Source organism: Squalius cephalus (genome assembly GCF_949319135.1).
Source record: "Squalius cephalus genome assembly, chromosome: 10".
Classification (NCBI taxonomy): domain Eukaryota; kingdom Metazoa; phylum Chordata; class Actinopteri; order Cypriniformes; family Leuciscidae; genus Squalius; species Squalius cephalus.
The window spans coordinates 17,475,616-17,503,102 of record NC_137131.1 but is presented as its reverse complement, the minus strand read 5'-3'; the positions used below and the strand labels follow the sequence as shown (position 1 = coordinate 17,503,102).

Below are 27,487 nucleotides of genomic sequence, written 5' to 3'. Positions count from 1 at the left end.
ATGGTGGTTTTAAGGAAGGTAAATTGTTTAATGGATTTGCTGAGACTTTCACCTAATTCGAATACTGTGGCGTTTCCATGATGCCTTCTTTCTATGTTAATTTTATGTTAATACAAATTAATAAACAAAATTTCGTTCTGTAAATATACTTCTTGGCCTACAAAGTCAGTTTTTACATTAAAAGCAACAACAACAAAAAAGTCTCTCTGTTAAACTCTATTTGGACTATTATGCCACAGGTTTATGTAATTTGATTCTACCCTTAATTTAATAGTTTTATAAAATATTTTACTGTTTACTGTATATATATCGATAAATCGTGATAATCGATTTGACTGCTCTAATTAATATATATATATATATATATATATATATATATATATATATATATATTAATGCTGTCAAATCGATTATCACGATTTATCGATTCTAAAATAAAAGTTTGTGTTTATATAATATATGTGTGTATATGTATTGTATTTATATATAGCACCTTGGAGTAGCATAATATGCATACACTATGCATATTATGCATAGTGTGTGTGTATATACATATATATATATATATATATATATATATATATATATATATACACATATATATACATGCTACTCCAAGGTGCTTTAAATGTATTAACATGTGAATTATCTTCAGTTAGTTTAACTTAATTTAAAATATTTTCTTAATGTTTAATTTTGAAAATGTTGATCAACCACTTTAGGGAGATTATGTGTGGGTGGACTGCAGTGATGGGGTGCAAATCGGAGCTGAAGTCAGACTCTCAGACACTGGGCAACTTCAGCTCATCGACGATGAGGGAAAGGTAAGCCAGCCAGTCTTTCCGCTGATGGTGAACAGCTGCTCTTGACTCTCTAGAAGTGTAGCTGATGTCTTCTTTGGCATGATTTCCAGGAGCACAAGATTAAGAAGGATAACTCTCTGAAACCCATGCATCCCACATCGGTGAAAGGTGTGGATGATATGATACGGCTGGGTGACCTAAATGAGGCTGGACTGTTACGGAACCTTCTAGTGCGCTACAAAGAAGGATCCATCTATGTGAGTTCTTAAACACCACATCAGATAAATCATGTATTAAATGTTTTTTTGTTGTTGTTTTTTTTATTAATAAATTGTTAACATAATATCAATTAAATTGCTTTCAATTTCAAGATCCATCAACCCAAAATAGCCAGAATAGGGATTGAATTGTTTACTTAATTCACCAAGTTCAGTTCATTCACCATCTGCTCTTTGCCCTTCCTGTTTAATAACAAGATTGTTTCCATAGTTCCAGGTTTGATGAGCGGATCATATTGTTATACAACATTGACACCCATTATATATTAAATGTGACCTACCAATTTTACAGTTCATAGCACTAAGCAGTTACATCATGTGTATTATTCATCCAACTGCAAAAACTGGACCTTTTATAATGTTTTTTTGTTTGTTTGTTTGATTTGACAGACATACACAGGGTCGATTCTGGTGGCAGTGAACCCTTACCAGCTGCTGCCAATCTACACTCCGGAGCAGGTGGAGCAGTACGCCGACCGGCGTTTGGGTGATCTCCCCCCGCACGTCTTCGCCATCGCAGACAGCTGCTTCTTCAACATGCGCCGGAACCGCAAAGACCAGTGCTGCATCATTAGGTCATTCAGGCACTCATACTTAGTTGAAACTGACATTTTGTAGTACAGTTTAAAACTATATGGTTTTACAGAAAAATCTGTCTCTATTTACGAATGTTGTTACAAACCCATCTGATCTTCTTTCATCTGTGGTACAAATGTTTTTTTTAAGGATATTCTGGCCACTCTTTCCATATGAAGATAGTATCTCTAAAAATGACTTTTATAATTATCATAAAAGTGGGGCCACTAAGTGCAAATAGCGATAGATTCGAATTACACTAAGTGCAAATAGTGATAGATAGTAGTATTTTCTTTGCACTTAATGTAAACACTTGTTAGATGCTATTTATACTTAGTGCTATTTATACTAAAAAAGAGGCATATATTAATTGCACCTCAGTATATTGTAGTGTATTCTTAAATAGAATGCAATAATAACAACATATTCAGCGTATATTATTATATTTATTAAAATCATAAATGGTGGCTGCTTTATTGGGACATTATTTGTCCCTACCCCTAAAGTCGCCCCCTTCGCTTACCCCTGACCCTATCCGTTAAACAATTTATCCCCACTATTAAAAACTCATTTGGCACTTTATTTACACTTTTTTTAGTATTTTCCTAACTTTTATTTAAAATAAATGTCTCTCCGTGCTGATATGCAATGGGAAAAGATTGAGTTTGAAAAAAACAATGCAGAATTGAACTTGGGTCAAGTTGCCAGCGGGATTTCTTTTGTAATTTTGTCTGGCTCAGATAATGAGATAATGCTGGGCGGAGTTAAGCCCAAAGTATTTCAGCCATCCATATTCCGCGATGGTCGGTAATTTTCGTCATCAGGAGGGTCCGTGCACGTACTGTCCGCGTGTCCAATTTTGTGCGAGTGACTTGAGCGCTTGAAAATAAAGTCCACTATATTTTCCGCACTTACAGCCTATATACTTTGAAAGACAACGAAGCGGAATGCGGAAAATGAAGTATACCTGGACCTTTAGTGTAAATATCCTCTGCCAACAAGATGTGCTATTTGCTCTTGGTGTAAATAGACTCTCCGAAAAGTTGTCCATATGACAATATTCTTTTGTTGTCCATTTCAAAGCATCTGTAGAGGTGAGAATTATCAGTGAATAATGACCTAAATTTCTCTCTCTCTTTACATTTGAACCAATTTTATGACACTTTTAAGGTGCTTTATATTGCATTTTTGAGCTTGACTGCCCCAGTCCCCAATAATTTCATTATATTGAAAAAAGTGTCCTGGATATTCTTAAAAAGTGTACCTTTTGAAAGGTTTGAAACTAAATAAGAACGAGTAAATTATGACACAGTATTCATTTTAGAGTAAGCTATTAAAATTCATTGCAATATTATACTGTAAATGGCAGGTTTTATGTGCCAGCTGTGCAAACACCCAGAACAAACTGGGCCTGTATGTTGACAAAAAGTCAGACTGACTCCAACAGCTGTCTTGCATTCTGTTGTTTGATGTGTTTTGAAAGCATCTGTATGTGGTGTGTTTGTCAGTGGGGAGTCTGGAGCTGGAAAAACAGAGAGTACCAAACTCATGCTGCAGTTTCTTGCGGCAGTGAGTGGGCAGCGCTCCTGGATTGAGCAGCAGATTCTAGAAGCAAACCCTATCTTAGAAGGTAAAGTTGCTTATAGGATGCTCCTCTATCACTCAGCTTTATAGTTCCTCGGGTAATCATTTCAGTATTAACATCAATTCTTATTTTGTAGCCTTTGGTAATGCAAAGACCATCCGCAATGACAACTCCAGTCGCTTTGGAAAGTACGTTGACATCCACTTCACTAAAAGTGGAGCAATTGAGGGCGCCCGCATTGAACAGTACCTACTCGAGAAATCACGTGTTTGTCGACAGGTAAACCACCCTGATAATTAGATTGTGTAATTTTTTGAAATATTTCAGGGCAAGACAAAGCAGTTGAATTGTAGAACTGCTTGTTTGCCCAATAAATAATAGTGTATTTTTTGGCACAGGCCCCACAAGAGAGAAACTACCACATTTTTTACTGCATGCTCATGGGAATGTCTCCTGACCAAAAGAAGATCCTGTCTTTGGGAAACGCTTCGGAATACAACTATCTCACCATGGTATTGCTCATAATAAAGTCTATATCTTGAATTCTTCTCTCTTTTCATGTGTATTTACATATATTTTGTCAGTCATTCTGGAGCGAGAAGAATGATGTTACATTAAGTTCACCCCAAAGTGAGAATTCTGTCATCAGAATTTCTTCTTTAGAACACAATAGATGATTTGTTTAATGAAAATGTATGTAGTTTGGACCCTCAATGCTCTTTTGTGTTCCTGACATGAGGATGAATTAATGAAACCATTTTAATTTTTGGATGAACTATCCCTTTAAGTATCATTACATTAAACATGATTATGTTGGTTTAGGGTCAGTGCACTACATGTGAAGGACGGGACGATATTAAAGAGTTCGCAAGCTTCCGTTCAGCAATGAAGATCCTGACGTTCACAGAGAATGACTCATGGGAAATTAACAAGCTTCTGGCTGCCATCCTACACTTGGGGAATGTAGACTTTGAAGGTAAGGAGTAATTAAGAGCCAATGAAAGAGGAAATACTCATTTAATATTTATTTGCATTTTCAATTTTCAAGACACCATTATGAACAACATGGAGGGCTGCGATATTCTTTCCTCTGCACATTTCAAAATGGCTGCACAGTTATTAGAGGTAATTGGAGACCAATTTTGGAACCAATTTTGTCTTTGAGTAGCACACTCAAGCCCATAGATCTGTTTTTTTTTTTTTTTTTTGCAGGTGGCCCTAGATGCCCTGGATGTGAGCTTGACACAACGCTCTTTGATGACCAACAGGGAGAGTGTGACTAAACCTCTGACTTTAACACAAGCAATGGATGGCAGAGACGCCTTTGTAAAGGTTGTGCATGCACTGAATGTACTGGGCAAAAAATAAAAGAAAAAGAAAATGGGCCAAGCCAAAAATGGCAAAATATTTGGTGGTGTTTTATGATCTTAAGCATTTTATTCACAAATTACTGGTCAGGAAATTAGCCAGAATAGCACAAATACTTTTAATGGCTTCAAACAGTAATGAGTAATTGAAAAATGTCTCCCAGTTCGTTTTAATTTAATGTTCACTATAGGGTTCAAATCTGGACCACTTCTTAGTTGTCTTTGCAATTTGGGCAGGAACATTGTCTTGTTCAAAAATAACATCTGATCATTCCTCTTTTTTATAACTGTTCTGCATTAAATGACTTTTCACTGTGAAGTAGCTCACCAATACCAGCAGCTAAAAAGGCTCCCCACACAATGACACCTCTTCCTCCATGCTTCACTGTGGTAGAGATGCATTTACTATTATATATCTCTCCACAGATTTTTGAAGACATTGCTCTGGAGCTTCACCATGCAACTCGTATTTCATTGTGATTCATCACTCCACACAGAACTTCCCATATTCTGCCAAAAACTTAATTCTGTTTTTCTGAGACAGCAATGGCTTTTCAAATAGTGCATTTGCTTAAATTTTGCTAATTTCCTGACCAGTAATTTGTGGTTAAGACGATTAAAAGCTTAGTGTTTAGCCAATTTGGGCTTGTCAGATCTTATATACTCCAATATAGAGCTGTCATCTTCTATCTGTGTGCAGGCCATCTATGGAAGATTGTTTGTGTGGATTGTCTCGAAAATCAACAGTGCCATTTTCAAACCACCTCCTGATGACCCCAAACACCTCCGACTTTCTATTGGTTTGTTGGACATTTTCGGCTTCGAAAACTTCAAAAACAACAGGTTTGTAATATAAATATGTTGTAATGCAAATACATGAGGTCTCTCATGTTATTACAAAACCGTATGGCTTTCTGTCTTCTATGGAACACAAAAGATGATTTTTTGAAGAATACCCTGTCCGCTCTTTCCCTTTTAATTAAAATGAATGGAGACCAAAACACATAAATCTATCAAAAAATTGTTTTTAAAAAAAGCACACAACTTGTGTGCTATAGGCCAAGTCTTCTGAAGCCAAATGATAGTTGTGTAATGAATAGACTGAAATATAAATTGTTGTTTACTGAGAAGTCCTAATAAATTTGACCCTATTTTGTCACATTCATTTTGTGACTATTGAAGCAATGACGTTTAATGCTATTGACGCTCAACCAGAGCCACCATAATTGATTTTAGGGCTCTATCGAAAGGCAAGTTTCAATAAATAATGTACCACGAGTCCACTTTTATAATGCTTTTATATTAATTTTCACTATTTGGAAAAGAGCGACCAGGATATTCTTCAGAAATTCCTCTTTTGTGTTCCATTGAAAAAAGAAAGGAAGTCTTACAGGGTTTGGAACAACATGAGGGTGAGTAAATGATCACTAATTTTTTCAATTTAATGTAAACTATCTTAATTCTGTCTGTGATTCCTACAGCTTTGAACAGCTCTGCATCAATTATGCCAACGAGCAGCTTCAGCAGTTCTTTGTGAAACACATCTTCAAGCTTGAACAACAGGAATATGCTCGTGAAGACATAGTCTGGAAGAACATTGAGTTTAACGACAACCAGCACACGCTTGATGTGCTCGCCATAAAGCCTCTCAACATTCTCGCTCTTATTGATGAAGAAAGTCACTTCCCTAAGGTTATAACATATTTTTGCTTTTATTTACAACATAGGATTTCCTTTGATTATTTTTCTATCATGCTATGTGTGATCTGTGTATGTATTGTTATCTCAAAACCACATCTGTAATCACAATCTGTAGTGGAGTAGTTATATTACAGTTATATGTACAGTTATGTACAGTTTAAATTTTTTCCAGGGCACTGATGCTACCATGCTCAACAAGATGAATCAAGTTCATGGGAAGGGTAATATCTACATGTCCCCAAAAAATAATCACGACACACAGTTTGGAATCCGCCATTTTGCTGGAGTTGTCTACTATGACTCCAAAGGTAATACAGGCTATCAAACTTCCTCACAAAGTACTTTAGTGTCTTTGGCTTTAAAAATGGAAAATGTTTTATGAAATTTACTGTGAATATAGGTTTCCTTGAGAAGAACAGAGATGCTCTGAGTAGTGATGTCATCCAGTTGATGCAAACATCATCCAATAAGCTCCTAAAACAGATATTCCACAGTGAGCTCAGCACCACAGAGGCGAAAACCACCAACCACACTATCGTCACCCCAAAAAACTCACTGCGGGTAAGTTAACACCAGCTAAAGGCTATTAGGGTATACACATCCACTGTACACTGTCAGAAACAGTATATAGACAAAAGTTTGTGACAGAACAACACCACACCTATATGTAATCGTTGAGCATTTTACTTCAGAGTCATGGGCGAAAGAGAGCTGGACCTCCTTAACAGCTGCCACTCTTCTACAAGGTGATAAAATGATTTTCATGTGCCTTCCCTCTTGTTTGCAACATCTTTAGCAAACAGCAGACTCAAAGAAGCGAGTGCCTACATTAACTGGTCAATTTCGGCAGTCGCTAGACTCTTTAATGAAGACTCTAGCTGCGTGCCAGCCGTTCTTCATTCGCTGTATTAAACCCAATGACTACAAGAGGCCTATGGTAGGTTGTTAATCCATTTCTCCATCCTCCCTCAATGTACATGAACTGACTTTTCTCTCAATGACCCACATTTCCATTATTTTTTCAGCTCTTTGACAGGGAACTGTGTATCCGTCAACTTCGTTACTCTGGGATGATGGAGACTATCCGCATCAGGAAGGCCGGCTTTCCCATCCGCCACACATTTGATGAGTTTCTGGAGCGCTACCGTGTGCTGCTCAGGTCCAGTGTTTGTGACCCCAAAACTGTGAGAGATTCTTTAAACTATGAAGATTATGTTGATTTTGTGTTGTATGACATGATTCAGTGTTGCAGTTGTTCCTGTAACATACATTGGTTCAGTTTTTGAAGGTTTTGTAAGTGATTTTAGCCATTTTGCTAACTTTAACATAGTTTGCCACTGAATTAGACCGTCCACATGAGTGGCCACCATTCATCCACCAAACCCTGCCCCCACAGAGACATGTCAGCGAACCTGATGTCAGCAAACACTAGTATATAAAGGGCAGAGAGGCAAAGAGCGCTCTCTGATTGGCTAAAAAGGGTTGCCAGTCTATTTTGTTGTTGTTGTTTGCAGAGCTCATGGCTCATTTCTGTGATCTCCTTCCAGTATTAAGGGTATTTTATGTGTGGTATTTCAAAACAAGTATTTTTTGCCTTAAAAGATTAGTTCACCCAAAAATTTTAATTCTGTCATCAGTTACTCACCCTAATTTCGTTCCAAACCTGTAAGAGTAATTAATAACAGAATTTTCATTTTTGGGTGAACTATCCCTTTAATTTCAGTTAAATAAATAAATAAAATAAATAAATATTGGGCATGGCCCATACTTTTTTAACCAATCAGAGAATGCCTTTTACCATAGATATATATATGCCTTTTACATGCTGGCATTTACTGACATCAGATTGCTGACAGTTTTTTGGATGGCAGGATTTTGTGGATGTAGCAGAGGTTAGCAAAATGGCTAAAATCTCTTGGAGCATGTTTCAAAGTGTGCCAATGTATGTTGCCATAAGACAAAATTCTTTTGTATTAAATAAAAATTCTTAAAATAATAAGCCAAAATAAATTGCTGTGTTGCTTCTCAAGTAAATTGATCTTGATTCAAAAAATTTTAGATGCATAAAAGTATGTTTTTTGCATTATAGCACCTTGAATATTAATGTTAACTAAATAATATTAACTGTAATATTAAAGGAGAGTGCCAAGAAATGCTCTGAAAGCATCTGTGAGAACGTTCTGACTGAAGATGACTGGAAGATCGGCAAGACTAAAGTGTTTCTGAAGGTACTGAGGTGAATTTTACAAGTACATAATTTCTAAAGTTGATCAATTCTAACACGCTGCTTATTTTGCGTCAGGATTTCCATGATACTGTTTTGGAACTGGCACGAGATAAGGCTCTGAATGACAAGGCACTTCTTATTCAGAAAGTCCTGAGAGGTTACAAACACAGGTAAAAGACTGAGGATAATCTCCTATGTCTGTAGAGATTTTTTTTTACGCTGGTTTACCACTCGCCATTTTACTTTCTTGTAGGAAAGCGTTCCTGAGAAAGAGAGGAGCAGCTTTGACCATACAGAAAACCTGGCGTGGACACAAAGTCAGAAAAGTTTACAGAGTGGTGAGTTGTCCTTTAACAGCCGATTGACAAGATGATAGTCATTGCTTGTACATGTTTGTAGAGTTTCACTTGTCTTTCTGTAGGTCCAGTTGGGCTTTGCCCGTCTGCGGGCTCAAGTGCGCTCTCGTCAGATGGCCTGGCAGTATAAACAGAAGCGACAGGCAACTCTTCTGCTTCAGAGTCAGACTCGTGGATATCTGGCGAGGAGGGAGTGGAAACGAAAGAGAGAGGCGGTGATCCTCCTGCAGGCTTACACCAGAGGAACTCTAGCCAGAAAAGCTGTCAACAAGAAGAAAAGAGATGTAAGAAACCATGTTTAGATCACAGTTTGCTTAATATCTCAAGCTACATGTCATCATCTACCTCTTTCCCTGTTGTTTGCAGGCTTTCCTCTCACTTCAAGAACGTAGGGCAGAAGAGCTTGCTGCTCTAGAAAGACAGAGGAGGCTTGAAGAAGTTCTGCAGCAGAAAAGAGAAAGAGAGGCAGCTGAACAGTTTGAATCCATCACTGACCAGGAAATGGTGGATGATATATTTGGCTTCTTGCCTAGCATGGTTGGCGGACAGGAGGGTCAGGCGCCTGCGGGCTTTGAGGTGAGAGATCAGACTACTCAAAGAAGCATGATGTTAACACTGTAAAGCCTACTGTAACTTTTATAAGGCCTCTAAATTATCAACATGATCAATGCTTTGCTGAAATACCTGTTGTAATCCTTCTAAATGCCTTCTGTCATCTGATTGATAGTTTGAAACATAAGAATAACTTTTATATTGTTAGTAATATTTGAAGTTGTACTCTTACTGAACTGAAGCAACTTAGGTTTGTTTGATTATTATTACATCATTGTTTAGAGAAAATAAATTATAAAAGGTTAGTATCGAATATGATATATCAGGCTTTTGAGGAATGTTTATTTGTACATCTCTCAATCATCATTGTATCGCATTACATTATATGTTTTGCCACCCACATTGAAAACTTTCAGAGTTTTGATTATAAATCTAAACATTTAAATATCATCTTAAGACATATTATTTGGAGAGAGAGCGAAAATTTATATTTTTATACATTGTAAGTAGTCTGCTATACTGTTCTAAAGATCTCATTAATTTACATGGCAAACTATCAGAGTTTCATCTTACTTTCTGGCCATATAAATAACATCTGCATCAAATTCCACATTTTTGCTCAGTTTAGGCCTTTTTTTTTTCTCGAGTATGAGCTCTATATTCCCCTGTATCATAATTAGCCATAAAAGTCTGATGTATCAAATATGTGTGTGTGTGTGTGTACTAGTTTGACCTACATTATGAGGACCCAAAGTCCCTATATTGTAGTGTGTATTCAGTTTTCAGGCCATGTCCCCTACATTATGAGGACATGCTGATGTCCTTATAATTCAAAACACTAATAAACATACTAAACAATTTTGTATTAAAAATGTAAAAATGTAAAAAAAGGAAGTTTTAGGGGGTAGGTTTAGTGTTAGGTGTTAGGGGCTATACAATTTCATTAGCTCAGAATAAAAAAACATTATGCCTATGTAATGCCCTCATAATGATACCAACATGTGTGTGTGTGTGTTTAGGACTTGGAGGGAAAGCGGGCTGTGCTTGAAGAGGTGGATCTGGATGATGCTCCAATGATGGAGATTCCAGAGGAAGACTACGATGATTTGGATGAGTACTCCTTCTCCAAGTTTGCTTCCATGTCCTTCCAGGGTGCCGCCACACCCACACATATTCGGCAGAGATTACGTCAGCCACTGCTCTACCATGAGGACGAGAATGACGTCCTGGTAAAGTCACCTTTGACTTTGATCAGCTTTTGGTTGGTTTATGTTGTGTCGTTTATCCGCAGCACGGCACAGATTTTGTTACGTTGACGAGTCACAATAAAAAAAATGAAAACTTACTACTGACCTTCTCTTCTTCTCCACAGGCTTCACTAACAGTTTGGTGGATGATCTTGAGATTTATGGGTGATCTTCCCGAGCCAAAGGCTCAGGGGGTCTCGAGAGGTGGACCAGCCTTTGCTGATCGCTCCGTGCAGCAGGATGTGGCCTCCAGACAGGATAGACGCCTCAGCCATATGGTGGGCCTGGACCAGGTGAGGAAACATTACATTACATATTTCACTGCTGAGAAAAACAGCAGGTCTGACCAGCTGGCTGCACAGCTAATAACAGCTTTGACAGAGACCAGTGTAAACCTAAGACCAGAAAAGCGGGTTTATTATTCAATAATAAGAATACTCAAGGATTCTGGACACCTGTCAACATATTTCCCTTTTCTCAATGTAAGAAAAGCAATCAGCAGTCTTTTGTTTAAATATGCAAGGGATGTTCTGAAAGTGTTCATTTCTCTTTATTTTCAGAGAATGAGAAATACAAGAAACGTTCAGAACAGGAACGTCACTACAGGTCCAGAAGAGGCTTCCCGCAACAGAAAATCTTCAACTTTCACAGACATACTGTCCCGGAACAGAAAATCTGTTCAAGACGAGGGTGTTCCAGGCCGTAAACTATCTGCCATGCCAGAGCAGGGTCCTAAAAACAGAAAGACCTCAACTTTCACTGATATAATGTCCCGAAACAGAAAGATCTCCACAACTCCTGAGGCGCTGTCACCAAACAGAAGACCCACTAGAAAACCATCTGTTATAGCAGAAGAGGTGAGACACATAAATGTTGCATAAATTGGTCAATGATGTGGCACTCATCTATTATTTTAATTGATTAAATAGATAGGACAACAAATATATATATATAAAAAAGACTTATTAATTATTTAATTAATTTAGACTTTTTGTTAAGTCATTAGGTCTTGTAAAGTATCAGATAACTTGACCTGTTTATGACAAGACAAGGTTAGTTCAGGTTGTAAAATGTCATGTGGTGTGACATCCCTCCCCCACGCACATAACAAGTAATGAATTTATAATTCTTGATTATTGTAAGAAATTGCTTTTACCTTGACAATTGTTATTATTAAAAGGTTTTAGAAAATAATTATCACGCATTTATTTAGAGTTAAGGAAAATGTTACTTGATAGTTACACCACATGACATTTTTAGAGTGATTGTATAATATATTCTATATTCTCTCTCTCTCTCTCTCTCTCTATATATATATATATAAATGGCCTAAAAGTTTTTCCAAAACCATATGAAACCAACATGAAAACAAAGAGTACATTTTTAAGAACTTAGGACGTTTTTTAAATTAGATTTTCAAAATATTTTTTTTCTTTTCTTTATCGTAGACACTATCGTTGAATTAATTAGTCATTAATTCAAATATTTCAAACTTGAGTATTCCTGCACAAACCATTATTTTATTCAACTAAAAGATAAATGTGACACTTGAATTTATAATCTCTTAACTCTTAACTAACTCTTCATTTTAAGGCAGAAGATGGGTCTGAAGTTGTCAAACAACCCACTGTGCAAACTATTAGCGAAGAAGATGACATCAACGGAGACGGACTCACCCTGGACCGGCCAATGACATCTCTTGAAAAGTTGCATATCATTGTTGGATATGCCATTGTCAGACGTGACCTCAGGTTGTTAATTATTCAAAACCATAAGTGATCTATTGCTTAGTGGTCAAATGTTTCTGCTTCTAATTCCTTAGCATCTCTCATTGTTAGGGATGAAATCTACTGCCAGATCTGTAAGCAGCTCCAGGAGAACTCAAACCGCGGTAGCTTCTTCCGTGGCTGGATCCTCTTGTCCATCTGTTTGGGCATCTTCCCTCCTACTGAGCACTTCATTAAGGTGAATGAAGAATATTCTTCCTTAATAAACTCTTTGATGCATCATTTCACTCTTGCTTCATGGGATAATACATTTAAATTAAGTAGTTCTAAACGTATTCAGTTGTGTTGAACTTGTCTCATCTGTCTCACAGTACTTGCAAAGTTTTCTTCGTTTCGGTCCTGTGGGATACGCACCTTACTGCGCTGAGCGACTGAGGCGTACTGTTGCCAACGGAGTGCGTGGAGAGCCTCCCAGCTGGCTGGAGCTCCAGGTGAAGACACTTATGCCTTGTTTACACAAAAAGTGACTTTTGGACTACACAACTGAACTGGCCATTTTGAGAATCTGATCACTAATGAGATGAATTGCTGGTAAAAACGAGATGTTATTCAATTTGGAAAAGGGACCCATTTCTTATGTTTTTTTTACTATATGGATGTGGGCAGAGACTAATCATGTCACTCACAGTAACATAACTGGACTGGAGTCCACTCCAGTGGAGACTGGACTACAGCAGGCGTTTTCAACCCGGGATGCAAAAAACAAAAACTGAGAGACAAAATTTATTTTTAGGACTTTCATTCTGCTTTCCAAAGACTGATCAGAAATCATAAAATAATTGTAATGATTGTGCTGTATTGACAAGCCCTAGTGTAAGGGAAAAATAATCTGCATATAGTTTTGTAAAATGGCAGAAAAAATAGTCTTAATAACAAGTAAATATTTTCCAGACAATATTTGCTTTAGCACAGTGACAATATAACAGCCATATATTTAATTTAGGGAAAATATGGGATATGGGATTTTATAAGTTTATAATAATTGGAGGTCCTTGGCATCAAAATGCTTGAAAACCCTGGTATCTCACAGGAGACTGATCATGTGTTCTTCAATGTCTTCAATAATACTCATAGTCATTGCTTATTTAGATAAAGTTACACTTTTCTGAATATCATCATGACGATGGGCGGCTCATCAAAAATAATGGCTTTCGGTGATGTATGTGTGAAAACCTCTTAGGTCTTTATTCTCCTGTGGTCCAGAAAGTCATGCAAAATGTAATATAAATCTACTATAGTTTTGACTCTACTATTCAAGCCCTCTCTGTTCAATCACAGGCCACCAAGACCAAGAAACCCATGGCCATCTCAGTGACTTTGATGGATGGCAGAACTATCAGTATGCCTGTAGATTCTGCATCCACATCTAAAGAGGTCTGCCAAATGCTCTCACAGAAGGTCAAACTTCAGGACACATTTGGCTTTTCACTATATATGGCTTTATATGACAAGGTATGAAAACCTCAGACTGAATTAAGAGTTTAAGTCAGATTTTGTTCATGGTTACCCAGTATGATTATAATTTAAGACATGGTTTGGTACTCTCTCTTTCTAGGTGTGGTCTCTAGGAAGTAGTCGTGAGCATGTGATGGATGCCATCTCTCAGTGTGAGCAGGAAGTGAAGAGGAAGGGTGGGCAGGAGCAACACGCCCCCTGGCGTCTCTACTTCCGTAAAGAGATCTTCACACCTTGGCATGACTGCAGCCAGGATAACGTTAGCACAGACCTCGTCTACAGACAGGTCATCAGAGGCATGAAGTATGGAGAGTACCAGTGTGAAAAGGTGCACTTGAGATCATTTTTTTTTTATTAGTTATGCTATTAGTGGTCTAGTTCATTAAATAGCAAATTGATGTTGGACTTTATTTTTAATTAATAAAACAAATACTTTTGACTAATTTACACATTTTTTGGCAATTATCTCACAATTTGTAAAGATACATATCGTGATTTTATTATGTTGTGCTGACTAAAATGGCAGCTGTCTTAGATTTACTGACACTTAGTGGTGTGGATGGAGCATCAAGCAAATGCAATTGTTTTTCCGTTGCCAATGCAATTGTTGAAATGTTTTATTCGCTGTCAGCCATGATTGCTTATTCCAGTGGGAGCAAGTCAAATCAAGTCACATTTATTCATATAGAACTTTATACAGTACAGATTATTTAAAATCAGCAGTTATCACAGTAATAAACAGTATTAATGTTGCAAAGTTCTTCAGTTATGAAATGAAAACAATTTCAGCTGTAAAACAGCTCTAAAAAGACCATAGTGTCATTATTCAGCTCAATTTAGTTCAATGTTGATTCAGTTTAGTTCAATAACAGTGTGAATGTTGCAAAGCTCATTCGTTATGAAGCGAACTCAGTTCGACTATAAGCTCTACAGAAGATAATAGTGTCATTTTTCATCTCAGGTCAGTTCAGTGTTGTTCACTTTAGTTCAATAATATTGCAGTTCATCAAATTTTGAGACAAATTTTATTCTACTATAACAGCTCTACAGCTCTTATCATTATCCAGCTCAATCAAGTTTTGTTCTCATCCAATAGTGTCAGTGATAGTATTACTAAATATCAAGTGTCTTTGAAACTTTTTGAAAGTGACCAATAAAGCTGGTTATTTATTGGAATACAAGGAGTAGTTTTTTGCTGATGATATGATCTCAACATGGTGGCCCCCATGACCATGTTGTGTTATTCATTCCATGGTATTTCACCTTTCTATCAGGAGGAAGACTATGTTGCACTTGCAGCAAAGCACTTCTATGTGCAGTTTGGATCAGACATCAGTATGGAGAACACTAAGACTGTAGTTAAGGAGTGCATTTACTCCAAAATACTGGAGGCCAAGTCAGAAGACAAGTGGATCCAGATGGTCAACACAGCACATGCGCAAGTAGAGATGTTTCTTATGCTGCTTATGTTAAATTAATAATAAAAAGACACTTTCCACTAGTATGTCACAAGCATTTGTCTCTTTCTACTAGGGCCCATTCATAAACTCTCGGACCAAGTCTGATAAAGTGAAAGCAGAGGTGGTTGACTATGCTCGTCAAAAGTGGCCCATGTACTTTTCCAAGTTTTTTGAAGTTGCCAAGTTATCTGGTATGCACTGCATGCTAAGATCAGTATTACATTATACTAGCTTTCAAAAGTTTGGGGTCAGTACATTTTTTTTTGTTTTTTTTTCAAATAAATTAATCAGTTCTTAAATACTGTTCTTTTGAACTTTCTCATCAAACCTTGAAAAATGAATAACAGTTTAAACAAAAATATTAAGCAGCACAACTGTTTTCAGCATTGATCATGATGTAAAAAGAAATGTTTCTTGAGCATCAAATCATCAAGAGAATAATTTCTGAATGATTATGTGACACTGAAGAGTAATGAGTAATGATGCTGAAAATTCAGCTTTGACATCTCAGGAATACATTATATTTTACAATATTTTCAAGTAAAAATGTAATTTTAAATTGTGGTAATATTTCATAATATTACTTTTTTGCTGTATTTTTGCTAAAAAATCCTATGCAGCCTTGCAACCTCAAACTTTTGAACGGTAGTGTACATTGCAAATTAGATCATTTCCACAACTAATGCACAAGAATAGCTTTTGTATAATTTGATGAATGAGATTAGATCTGTGTCATTTCAATGTTCAGGTCCTCCTCTACCAAAGAACAAGTTCATCCTTGCCATAAATTCAACGGGAATAACATGTCTAGATGAGCGAGAAAAGAATCTTCTGGTGCTGACTTACCCAGAGCTCACTGGGGTCAATGCTATTAGGTGGGCTGGACACCAGTTAATGATTGATGGGCTTGTATAATGTTGCCATTTAAAATTTTAAAATATAATATTTTTGAATTAAATAAATATGAGTGACACTTTCCTTTGTAAATTCCATGAATTCCACCTGCCTCATCGCCTCCAGAGAAAGGAAGTGTGTGTGTTTGCTGACTATGAAAGGAGACTTCACTCTGAATTCAATTCAGGCCGTCGACATCTCTGATCTGGTAGCCATGTTTCTGGCAGGCCTCATACAACGTTCACAATTTGCTGTGACCCTACAGGAGGTTAACAGACAAGGTCAGAAGAGACAATAAGTTATACATTTCAGTAAATAGGGTTTTTTTTTTTTTTTTAATCATGATCTGTCGTTTGACTTTGTTGTTGTCTAATGAAAAATCCTTTGGCTTTTTTTCAAGATGATCGAACATTTCTCAGCTTTAAGAAGGCAGAGCTCATCTACCTCATTCAGGATGATGAGTTCTCTGCTGCCCGTGGCTGGTTGAAGGGTAAGAATGAGCGGACGGGAGAAATTGGTGCAGTCCCTGCGGATGCTGTCTTGATTCTTCCAACTCTTACGAAGCCAACCAATGAACTCCTGGTAAGAGCTTGAATATATATTTTGGACTATTTTTTAAAAACTTTTGCGAACTAGTCCTAGGTTTTTGGCCCGATCGGAACTGAACCAGTGCAGCAAGATTCTCTGGAGTCTGATTGTCAATAGTTATTTAAACAAAAATGTAAATTACGGTTCACGGTCCCTAAGGGGCGCGCCAAAATGTTCAAAGTGGGAGGGGCCACTTTTACTAAAAATGGCTATAACTTGTGAACGGAATTAGATATTTTCACCATACTCAGCGCACCTATGTGAGAGCTCATTCTGTGGTCGCTTTGAAAAATTTGCGGTGACTGCCCACTTGGTGGCGCTATAACAGGAAACAAAACATGTAAACGGCTATAACTACTTCATCGCTAGTTCGATTGATTTGAAAATTGGCATGCCGTGTCTTTGTCCGAGCTGACATGATTGTATATGCGTACATTGACATATCTCAAAAAACATGTCCACCATCGGCCAATGAATTACTGTTAACTGTTAAAAAAACTTTAAATTCATATATTTCCTATGGTAAACTTCCTGTATTGGCTGTAAATGGTAATTTCCATGATTGAGATGGTAACAGGCTTGCTAAATAAAACAACATCTTTTTACGCATGTGCTTAAAGGCCTTGAAACCGCTTGAACCCCGAAAATTGGTGCTCGCGGCTATATTTTTTTCATGCTTTCCTACTGAGTTGAAAAGTACTTTAGATCTGTGAAGGTCTGGATTATGGAATATGTCTTGATCATGTTGGTTTATATTTCTAATATAATTTATAATATCTAATCAAATATTTCTAAAAGCTCCTTGCATTCTGACTTTTTTTTAGAGCCTGATCAGCTTGTCCCCAGATCAGAGAAAGACCATCATAGACAACACTTCAAAAGGAACCATCACTGAAAGAGTGGCTCCTTCAACTCTCAAAGAGTTCTCCGTTGAATATTTCAGGTACTTGCAGCAACTCTTTGACCACAATATTACATTACATTCTGAAGTGTTTCAGAAGCAAACACAGTGTTGTTTCTGTCATTGTCGCAGGCAGCCTATCAAGGATGTGAACAGACAAGTGATCGCTAAGAATGCAGCACCTGAGAGGCTGTGGGCAAACTCCAGAGAACCCATCAGACAGCCCCTGCTGAAGAGACTAGTGGGCAATCCAGATTTAAGCCCACAGGCCTGCCAGGCCTTTACTTATATCCTTTGCCACACATATTTTGGTTATTATGAACCTTGATTATTGCCACAGTAGTAGTTGGCACCTTACTATTTACCTAATACATATCCAAATGATATGACAACTATTGTAATTCGATGTAGAGTACCCTAAGCGGTAACACTTTACTTGAAGGGGTGTGCATAAGACTGACATGACACCTTCATATTCATGACATGACACATGTCATTAATATGAAGGAGGTTTTATGCATGTTAATGACAATTGTCATTAAAGGAGCCGTATGTAAGATTGTGGCCAAAACTGGTACTGCAATCACTTTCAAATTACTGTAGAGCGGTGTATCCCCTCCCCCTCCCCCCTGACTCGAGGTTGCCAGATAGGCTGCAGGATCCAGCAGGAACGTAGGCTGCTACGTAGCTGTGGTAACTAGAGCAGAGCTGGCAACCCTGATGTCGAAACACTACTGACTTCGTGATTGGTAGATAGGTGGAGGGTGGCGCTTCAGGCCAAAACACAAGATGACAACATCAACATCAGTTGAGGGCTGCAACTTCACTTTTTAGATGACAATATCCTGGCCGGACTACTGTTGTCAGTGATATAAGTATTTGAAATGAACATGATTTCTTAATGTCTAGTGACATATCAGGGCCATTTTATGATTAATTGAAATACATTTCTTACATACAGCTCCTTTAAGTGTCATTCGCTCAATTATGTCATTTTTAATGGAAAGATGTCATTGTTTGAGATGTCTTTGTTATGACAACTTGACATAAACAAATACATCATAACCTGTCAGTGTCTTTGTTATGACAACTTGACATAAACCAATACATCATAAATGTCATAAATGTGTCATAAACATGACATAGCAGATTTATTATCAAACTTAAGAAACTACTTAGCTTTATGGGTTAACATTACATTAAACTGTCATGTGGTTGGTTTTGACATTGGCTGTCATGAGGCCATTATAACTCTGTCATGAATATATTTCTGACCACTTTTTTTTCTCCAGTATTCCAGTATTAGTTATAAAATAATTTGACAGTATTAACACTTAATGACATTTTAATGACAAATTCAATTTGTACCACTGGAAAAAAGTGGTCAGAAATATAATGTAATGTTAACAAATAAAGCTAAGTAGTTTCTTTAAGTTTGATGATTAATCTGCTATGTCATGTTTAGGACATATTTATGACAGGTTATGTTGTCAAGTTGTCATGACAAAGACACTGACTGGTTATGATGTAATGGTTTATGTCAAGTTGTCATAACAAAGACATCTCAAACAATGTCATCTTTGCATTAAAAATGACATAATTGAGCGAATGACACTTAATGACAATTGTCATTAACATACATAAAACCTCCTTCATATTCATTATGAATTATGAAGCTGTCATGTCAGTCTTATGCACACCCCTTCAAGTAAAGTGTTACCGTATAAGCACTGATCCATGAGTAAGACTTACCTGCTGACCTGGTTATCCAGGAAGGATACAACCCTAAGTGTGTGCTGATTCCTTGACTGATATAGTGTGCACCTATTCTGAAGTATATGGGTGACTACCCTACCAGACAGATTCAGAGCCCTCTGGAACTCACAGACCAGATCTTCGGCCCACCTACAAGAAATGAGGAACTCAGAGACGAGATCTACTGCCAGATCATGAAACAAATGACCAGCAATAACAACCGGTAAAAAAACAGAAGTTGATATTCTATTTCTTTCCTTGTGAATGCCTGTACATTATCATTCAAATGTTTGTGGTTTTTATGATAAACAAAAGAAAAAAAAGGACTCTCTTGTGCTCACCAACACTGCATTTATTTAATCAAAAATACAGCAAAAACAGTAATCTTGCTAAATATATTTGCAATTTAAAATAACTGTTTTCTGTTTTAATATATTGAACAATGTGATTTATTCCTGTGATGGCAAAGCTGAATTTTCAGCAGCCATGATTTCAGATAGAAAGAAAATAACTGAATGGAACGTTCAAAAGAACAGCATTTATTTGAAATAGAAATCTTTTGCAGAAGTCTTTACTGTTACTTTTGATCCATTTAATGCATACTTGCTTAATCAAAGTATTGAAATATTAATTCCTTTAAAAAAACTTGGTACGAACATGTGACACAGTTTCACAATAGTTCTGTACAGTTTTCCTTTTGGGATTTTTGTTGAACCATAGTCAACTTGCCCTTTATAACGGCGAGGGGAAACTATGCAAACTTTAACTTAGATCCTTCAGCGAACCATTTTTTTAAGTTTGATATTTTATTATTCAAGAATTAGGTTTAATTACAGTAGTGTTTTTTTGTATGTTGTTTTGTTTTTCATACCTAATCATATTTATTGCTTATGCTTAACTATTGCCAGTATATTTAATTCAGATGGCATTAAGCTTTAGAAGCTTTAGATTACTGCTATACAGTTAAAGTTCCAAGAGATCCAGTAAATTTCCTTTCCAGCACAGGACCAAACAATCATAATTTACACTGTTTCAAGTGCCAAAATGTTGTGCATCATTATGAAATTAAATAAGCAATGTGCATTTCAGGAAAGAATTGTGAATTTTCCTGTTAGCTGCCACAATACCTTGGAAGTAAGAAATAAATCCTAAATAGTCAAAATGGTCCTGCATAGAATTAGTCTTAGAATTACAATTCTATTTGCAATTAGAATGGGCAAATAATTCATTTGAATTCCTCTGTCTGTTGTGCATGAGAATCAACAAGCATCAGGTTCATTGAACTGATTCATAGTTTCCATCATTTTCATTTAAATACATCTAAAATCACTATGAAATCAAAATTGACATTTCTTGCTTTTTTTGCAGTATTGATTTTAAATCCAATTGAAGTTATCCATGCACATCATGTACCCTCATAATCTTTAATCAAAATTAATTAAAATCCCTCTTGCAGTGACATCTCTTCCTTTCTATGATGACTTATTTACCGGTCTTTTTCGAGAAGCTGTTTCACTCGGATTATGTCAAAATAGGGATAGTCACAACTTTCGTTTCATGCCGATTTTAAACCACTTCTAGACATTAGATAGTAATGTGCCGTTTATATGCTATGTATTTATATGTGTATATGGAATTTTAGATGCTATTATTATAATTATATTAATTTATAATAAATAAATGGTAGATTATAATGGTAAATTAACATGTCCAAGTGTTGTTTGTGAATCAGGTACAGTGTGGAGCAGGGCTGGCAGCTGCTGTGGCTGTGCTGTGGTCTCTTCACTCCCAGTAACTCTCTGCTAAAACATGCCCAGCGTTTCATTGAGACACGCAAACGAGAGCAATTGGCCACAGACTGCCTCCAGAGGCTGCAAGGGGCTCGGAGGTATGACATATGCTTAATCACGTTTCATTTCAATCCAATCTTTTATCTTTACAGATGAGATTAAATGGCTTTGTGGGTAGAAGAACAAGAAGAAATTCAATGAATAATCAGACTTTAAAGTTGAAATTAATTGATTGTACATTCCTAAGTTTCATATCATGTGACTTCAGTTATAGAATCACTAAAAGCTAATGTTTAAGTCACTGTTCATGAGCATAATGCTTGTATTGTTTTTACTCTGAACTTTGGCTGGCTTACCTGGGAGCCATAACCTATTGGAGCTCATCTCAAACAGCATGTGTGTTATATTACTGGACTGCTATACTGTAAAGCATATGCTGGCAGTTTAGCATGTTGAAAACAAGCCTGACTTATTTCCATGTTCAAAATGGATAATTAACATATGATAATTGATGATTATTTGTGTTTGAAAATGGCACACTGTTGCACAGCAACACCTCTCCTTTTATTAGCATGTTTGGAAGACTGGAGCAAATGCCAGGAAAGTAATGGGATAGTACAGAATTTACAGCGGCTTCATCTGCCACTGCAACTGTTCAAAGACATTTGGTCCACTGATGCAGCCCTATAGTTGAAATGAGTCCACAAGCTGGGTCACAGATGATGAGAATTGCATTGTTGATTTGGTGTGATAATATAAATGTTTACTGTGTATACGACGACATTTGTCATTGTTTCTGTGCTAGAATGGAGCCCAGAAAACTTCCACCTCACCAGGTAGAGGTTGATGCAATTCAGCAGAACAGCACCCAGATCTTCCACAAAATTCAGTTCCCTAATGACACTCAAGAGGTAACACAACATAGAAACATATATATACAACATATATATATATTTATATCGTGGTCTGTCTGAATACTCGATTCTGATTGGCTGGAAGGTAATAAAACCGTTTAATGCAAAGGTTGAAGTTGAAGCACTATTTGATATCAATGCACTGTTTTCATCGAAGCACACACACACATACGTCACTCGCACACACACATACCTCACTCGCACACAGAGAGTGGAGATCACGCTGCACACACACAGAAACATTCAGAAGCACAGAAACTTGTCAACGCTGCCCCGCGACTTTTAGTAATAAAATAATTTTGCCACTGAATCGCTATATTATATTTCTTAGCAACGAGGGGGTTACATCGCTATTCCAAAGTAATTAAACTCACAGCTTCGTTGTTAATGGACAGAGAGAGACGCTGAACAGACATCATTTGTATATATTTGTATTAGGGCTGTCAAACGATTAATCGCGATTAATCGCATCCAAAATAAAAGTTTGTGTTTACATAATATACGTGTGTTTATGGAGTATAATTATTTTCTATATATAAATACACACACATGCATATATATTTAAGAAAAATGTGTTATTTATATATAAAATATTTATATATAATATAAATTATATATAAATATATATACACAGTATATACATGCAAATATTTTTTAAATATATACATGCATGTGTGTGTATTTATATATAGAAAATAATTATACACCGTACACACACATATATTATGTAAAAACAAACTTTTATTTTGGATGTGATTAATCGCGATTAATCGTTTGACAGCCCTAATTTGTATATATCATTTGGCTACACTTATTTAGTAAAATTTGTATTTTATTATTTTATTATTAATTATAAAAATATTGCAACAAGCAAGAAATTATGCTATGGCATACAATGCAAAACATTCCTGATTGGTTTGTTGTTTGCAACACATTCTGACTGTTACGATCTGCTCCAAGACATGAGAGTAGAGGATCCAAATGCAGCTTTTATTAAGAGGCAATCCAGACTCGTAATCCAATAAACAGGCAGTGGGTCAAAACACAGGTAGGCAGTCCAAACAAACAAACAAAACAAAACAAGACAGGCAGGGGTCAGAGGCAAGAGAATAGTCCACAGAACAGGCAAGAAATCCAAAAACCAAGAAACAGGAAACCAGGGAAAACGCTCAGAGATGCAGTGCAACAACATACAAAACTTCGCAGTGAGTGATGGGGTGAACCAGGCTATATGGGGTGAACTAAACAAGATAATGAGTTACAGGTGAATGTGATAATGAGTGCTGATGAGTCCAGGCAGAGAATGATGGGAGATGTAGTCTGTGAGTGAACAGGATAGTCTGGTGTGGAGTGCCCTCTGGTGGCTTTCAAGGGCACTCCAGCTGGTGACCGTTACACTGACTGATGCTTTCAGGACTATCAATTCATTTTTGCAGTTTCAACAAAGCCTCGTGGATGTAAGCCAGTTATATAAGATTATTTTAGGGACAACCATGTGGAATACATCACCAAAACTTAACTTCTCAACGTTTAAGTTTATAAAAAGTCATAAAAAGTGGATATACAAGATTAAAAAGATTTAACATTTTCAGTGGCAATGCAGGACTAGCTCAAAATGGCAAGTGACCGTTCTGTCATCTGGACTAAGACTCTCACAATGAATAGTGGGCCTTTGTCTATTTTTGTGTGTGTGTTTCTGTGCTAGTAGTTTGCATCACAATAATTCTTGTACAGTTCAAAATGGTAAAAAAAACATGAAAACATGGAATCTACAGTGAATTTGTTGCCAAATGCAAGTTATGCATCTTATTCATTAAATCAAATTTTTTTTTTTTTTGCCCTTCTGGACAGAATTTTGAGGTGGCAACCAACACCAAGATAAAAGACCTGGTTCAGAGCGTTTCTAAAAAACTCATGTTGGCCTCAGCTGATGGTTTCAGCCTCTTCGTGAAAACTCCTGATAAGGTTTGTACCCAGGCTTCCGTGATGTGTAACTAACAGCCATGGTTGTAACCTCGTATTCAGAATCTTAAAAACACATTTTGTTAAATCTCTATCTGATTATTGGAAGACTTACGGTGGTCAATGATCCCATGTTCCTTTATTAATTTATTGCAGCATTTTTTCATTTTTATGTTATTCTGCCGTCAGGTTCTGAGTCTGACTGAAACGGACTACTTCTTTGACAGCCTGAGACAGATTACTGATTGGTCCAAGAGAGCTAAGAGAGCGAATCAAGGTGAGTTTCAATAGGTGGAAACTATTATGTGTTTTTTCTAGATCATTGATTAAGTAGAACAAGTTATTCACAAGTCAGTCACTGAATTCTAAACTATTGACATTGCTGACACTGTTTTAAACAGCAGGGGGTCCAGTGACTGTACCTTACACCGTTTTCTTTATGAGAAAACTATGGTTCAACATTATCCCTGGGAGAGATGTGGAGGCAGATCTGATCTTCCATTTCCCACAGGTACTGGCAATCTGTGTCATCTTGATAATGTATGGACTCCCATGTAGCTCTCCTGTAAGAACTGTATACTGGTAACGTAGGTACAATAACATTCAAAAGTTTGGGGTCAATACGATTTTTGTAAACACTTTTATTCAGCAAGGATGCATTAAATTGATCGAAAGAAACAGTAAATGCATTTATAATGTTACAAAAGATTTCTTTTTCAAATAAATGCTGTTAAACAAAATGTAATGGTTTCCATTCCAACTGTTTTCAACATTGATAATAATGATAATGAATTATTCTTGAGCACCAAATTAGCATATTAGAATGATTTCTGAAGGATTATGTGACACAAGACTGGAGGAATGGCTGTGGAAATATTATATTGTATTAATATTTCACAATATTACTATTTAAATTGTATTTTTGATGAAATAAATGCAGTCTTGGTGAGCATATGAGACTTTCGAAAACATGAAAAAAACAGTGTATATTATATTTTCTCCTTTTTCTCACACTATTTAGGAGTTGCCGAAATACTTGAGAGGTTATCATCGTTGTACCAAAGAAGAAATGGTGGCTCTCGGCGCTCTGCTCTTCAGGGTGAAAGTGGACAATGATAAAACTCAGTTTCCCATGATTCCTAGGATGCTGAAAGACCTGGTGCCTAATGACCAGCTTAAAGCCATGTCTGCTGATGAATGGAAGAAGGTCAGTTCCAGTACACTGCTCTTCTAAGCATTGACATTTATGAATGAATGCAGCATAAATGTAATATTATGTTTCTAAAGTGTTTCTTGTACACAAACATTCCTCAACAGCACATTTTTGCTGAGTACAATAAGCAAGCGGGCACGTCTGTGGATCAGGCAATGGTTGGCTTTTTAAAGATTGTCTATAAATGGCCTACATTTGGCTGTGCCTTTTTTGATGTGAAAGTAAGCAATTTGAGTCTGTATCACAATACATTTTTTGCTAATATTGCTTTTAAAAACTGTGCATAATATGAGGCTTGATATTACAGCAAACATCAGAGCCCAATTTCCCTGACATTGTGAGGATTGCCATCAGTAAACAGGGCGTCACTATCATTCACCCCAAAACAAAGGTATCATCAAATGATCAAAACGCTTTTAAACAAGTATTTAAGTAAGACCTCAGAAAAACTGTAAGCTTCAAAGTGAAGTTGCATTGTCTGCTTAAAATATGAATCATCTATCATAACTCTGTTTCCAGCTTTGATTTTGTTGGACTAATTGAATTCTTCTTCTGTTTAAGGACATTCTGGCAATGCATCCATACAACAAGATTGCAAACTGGTGCAGTGGAAGCACATACTTCCACATGACTGTAGGAAACCTTGTCAAAGGGAACAAAATCCTGTGTGAAACTTCCCTGGTAAGTGACACAGATGTTGCTTACTCCAGTCAAAGAAATGTTCTGCCTATTAACATTTTTCAGATCTCAAAATAACAGAATTCTGTGTTCATTAGGGCTATAAAATAGACGACCTGCTGACTTCCTACGTCAACATGTATCTTAATGAGAGGAAAGGACAAAGAAGAAATCAGCACTTTGACTAAAGATAACAACAAGCATAAGGAACGCATACGTAGCCAATGATATACACTCTGTTATTAATTTATCAAACTGAATATTTGTCTGATTTTATTTTTCAATGTGATATGCTATATCTTGCAAAATGTGTGATGCCAACTGACATGCCTATTTTTTCTTAATATAATGCCAGAATGTGTGAAGAAGACTGTAATTTCAGTTTGTTAACTGGTTCACTAATATTTAATGATATAAATGAATCATCATGGTCTTTGAATCATACTTAGTTTTTGATGTATTTCAAGTTTTTATGTAAAATTGTTAAATAAATGACTATGAGGCGTAACTCGCAGCATTGTACGTTTATTACTCATCATCACAGAGGCCAATGTCTTCTTGGTGTTGGTTCAAAAATGAAATTACGTACGCCTGTTGTTTTGTCATGTTTAAAATCAAACTGTTTCAGCTCTTGAATCTGACAGAAGACGAGTTCTTCTCTGGTTAACAGTCATGTTATGCTGTGTTTTGCCCCAGGGCAACAAAGTCTCGAGGGGCAGCATATAATGAGGCTTGGAGACGTCCCAATTAAGACTTGGCACTATATTATTTAGCCTATTCTGGTAGACTAAATAGTGGACGCATTCAGTAAAGTGAACTATATTAGCATATCGCTGAAGACTGGCCCAAACAGAAGAAAAAGAGATGATGTGTGTCCTACACAGCTGTGATCTCCCAGAATGAAAGACAGATTATTGCTCTTGCTGTCCGCTCTGGGCTGCACATCTGTCTGAGGATCACATGGTCTTATTTCTGGCCTCTGCTGCTCCAGTGTATGATGCCCCAGTAGTCCACAGCAGGGACCCGAGAAACAAGGAGCCCAGTCTGTTATTCTCTGTCCCGCTCGCCCTTGTGTTTTCTGCTCAGATTTCTTCTCTCTCATTCTCCGAGTTCCAAGGGGCCTCGCCTGTCTGGCTTTCCACAGTCTGCAATGGATAATCTCTAGTCTTTATTCATAAACTATCCTGTTAAACGCTCTGTTTATTGATATGGTTGAAGGAGGGGGGTTTCTAACCTAAAGGCATGCTAGTCCCCGTTACCATGGTACCCCAACGGCTCCACATTGCGACCAAGGCATGCCATTATTCTCCCCCTGTCGAAATGTGCCGCTTTTTCTGACTCGGGTTATTGTGGAGCGCACAAGTGGCCCTCAGAAGAAAATACCATTGCAAAGAAAGG

General features: G+C 36.9%; 1 protein-coding gene across 1 annotated transcript; it reads left to right on the top strand.

The window, feature by feature from the left end:
* Positions 1-26,595, top strand: myo7ba (myosin VIIBa; the record flags this gene model as incomplete). Its single annotated transcript, XM_079884066.1, has 47 exons — positions 1-18; positions 723-824; positions 914-1,060; positions 1,472-1,656; positions 3,166-3,287; positions 3,379-3,521; positions 3,641-3,754; positions 4,065-4,218; positions 4,291-4,367; positions 4,455-4,574; positions 5,310-5,452; positions 6,091-6,301; positions 6,483-6,618; positions 6,711-6,871; positions 7,107-7,247; positions 7,336-7,494; positions 8,449-8,538; positions 8,613-8,707; positions 8,791-8,875; positions 8,959-9,177; positions 9,260-9,469; positions 10,465-10,674; positions 10,818-10,985; positions 11,253-11,549; positions 12,286-12,443; positions 12,531-12,657; positions 12,791-12,910; positions 13,758-13,931; positions 14,035-14,262; positions 15,209-15,376; positions 15,468-15,585; positions 16,143-16,269; positions 16,415-16,569; positions 16,689-16,870; positions 17,701-17,819; positions 17,910-18,066; positions 19,604-19,755; positions 21,265-21,420; positions 22,128-22,233; positions 24,088-24,201; positions 24,388-24,475; positions 24,600-24,709; positions 25,220-25,405; positions 25,516-25,632; positions 25,719-25,802; positions 25,973-26,092; positions 26,188-26,595. 47 exons carry the CDS (start codon positions 1-3, stop codon positions 26,275-26,277), a joined length of 6,663 nt encoding a protein of 2,220 aa, XP_079740192.1. The 3' UTR covers positions 26,278-26,595.
* Positions 26,596-27,487: the final 892 nt, after the last annotated feature.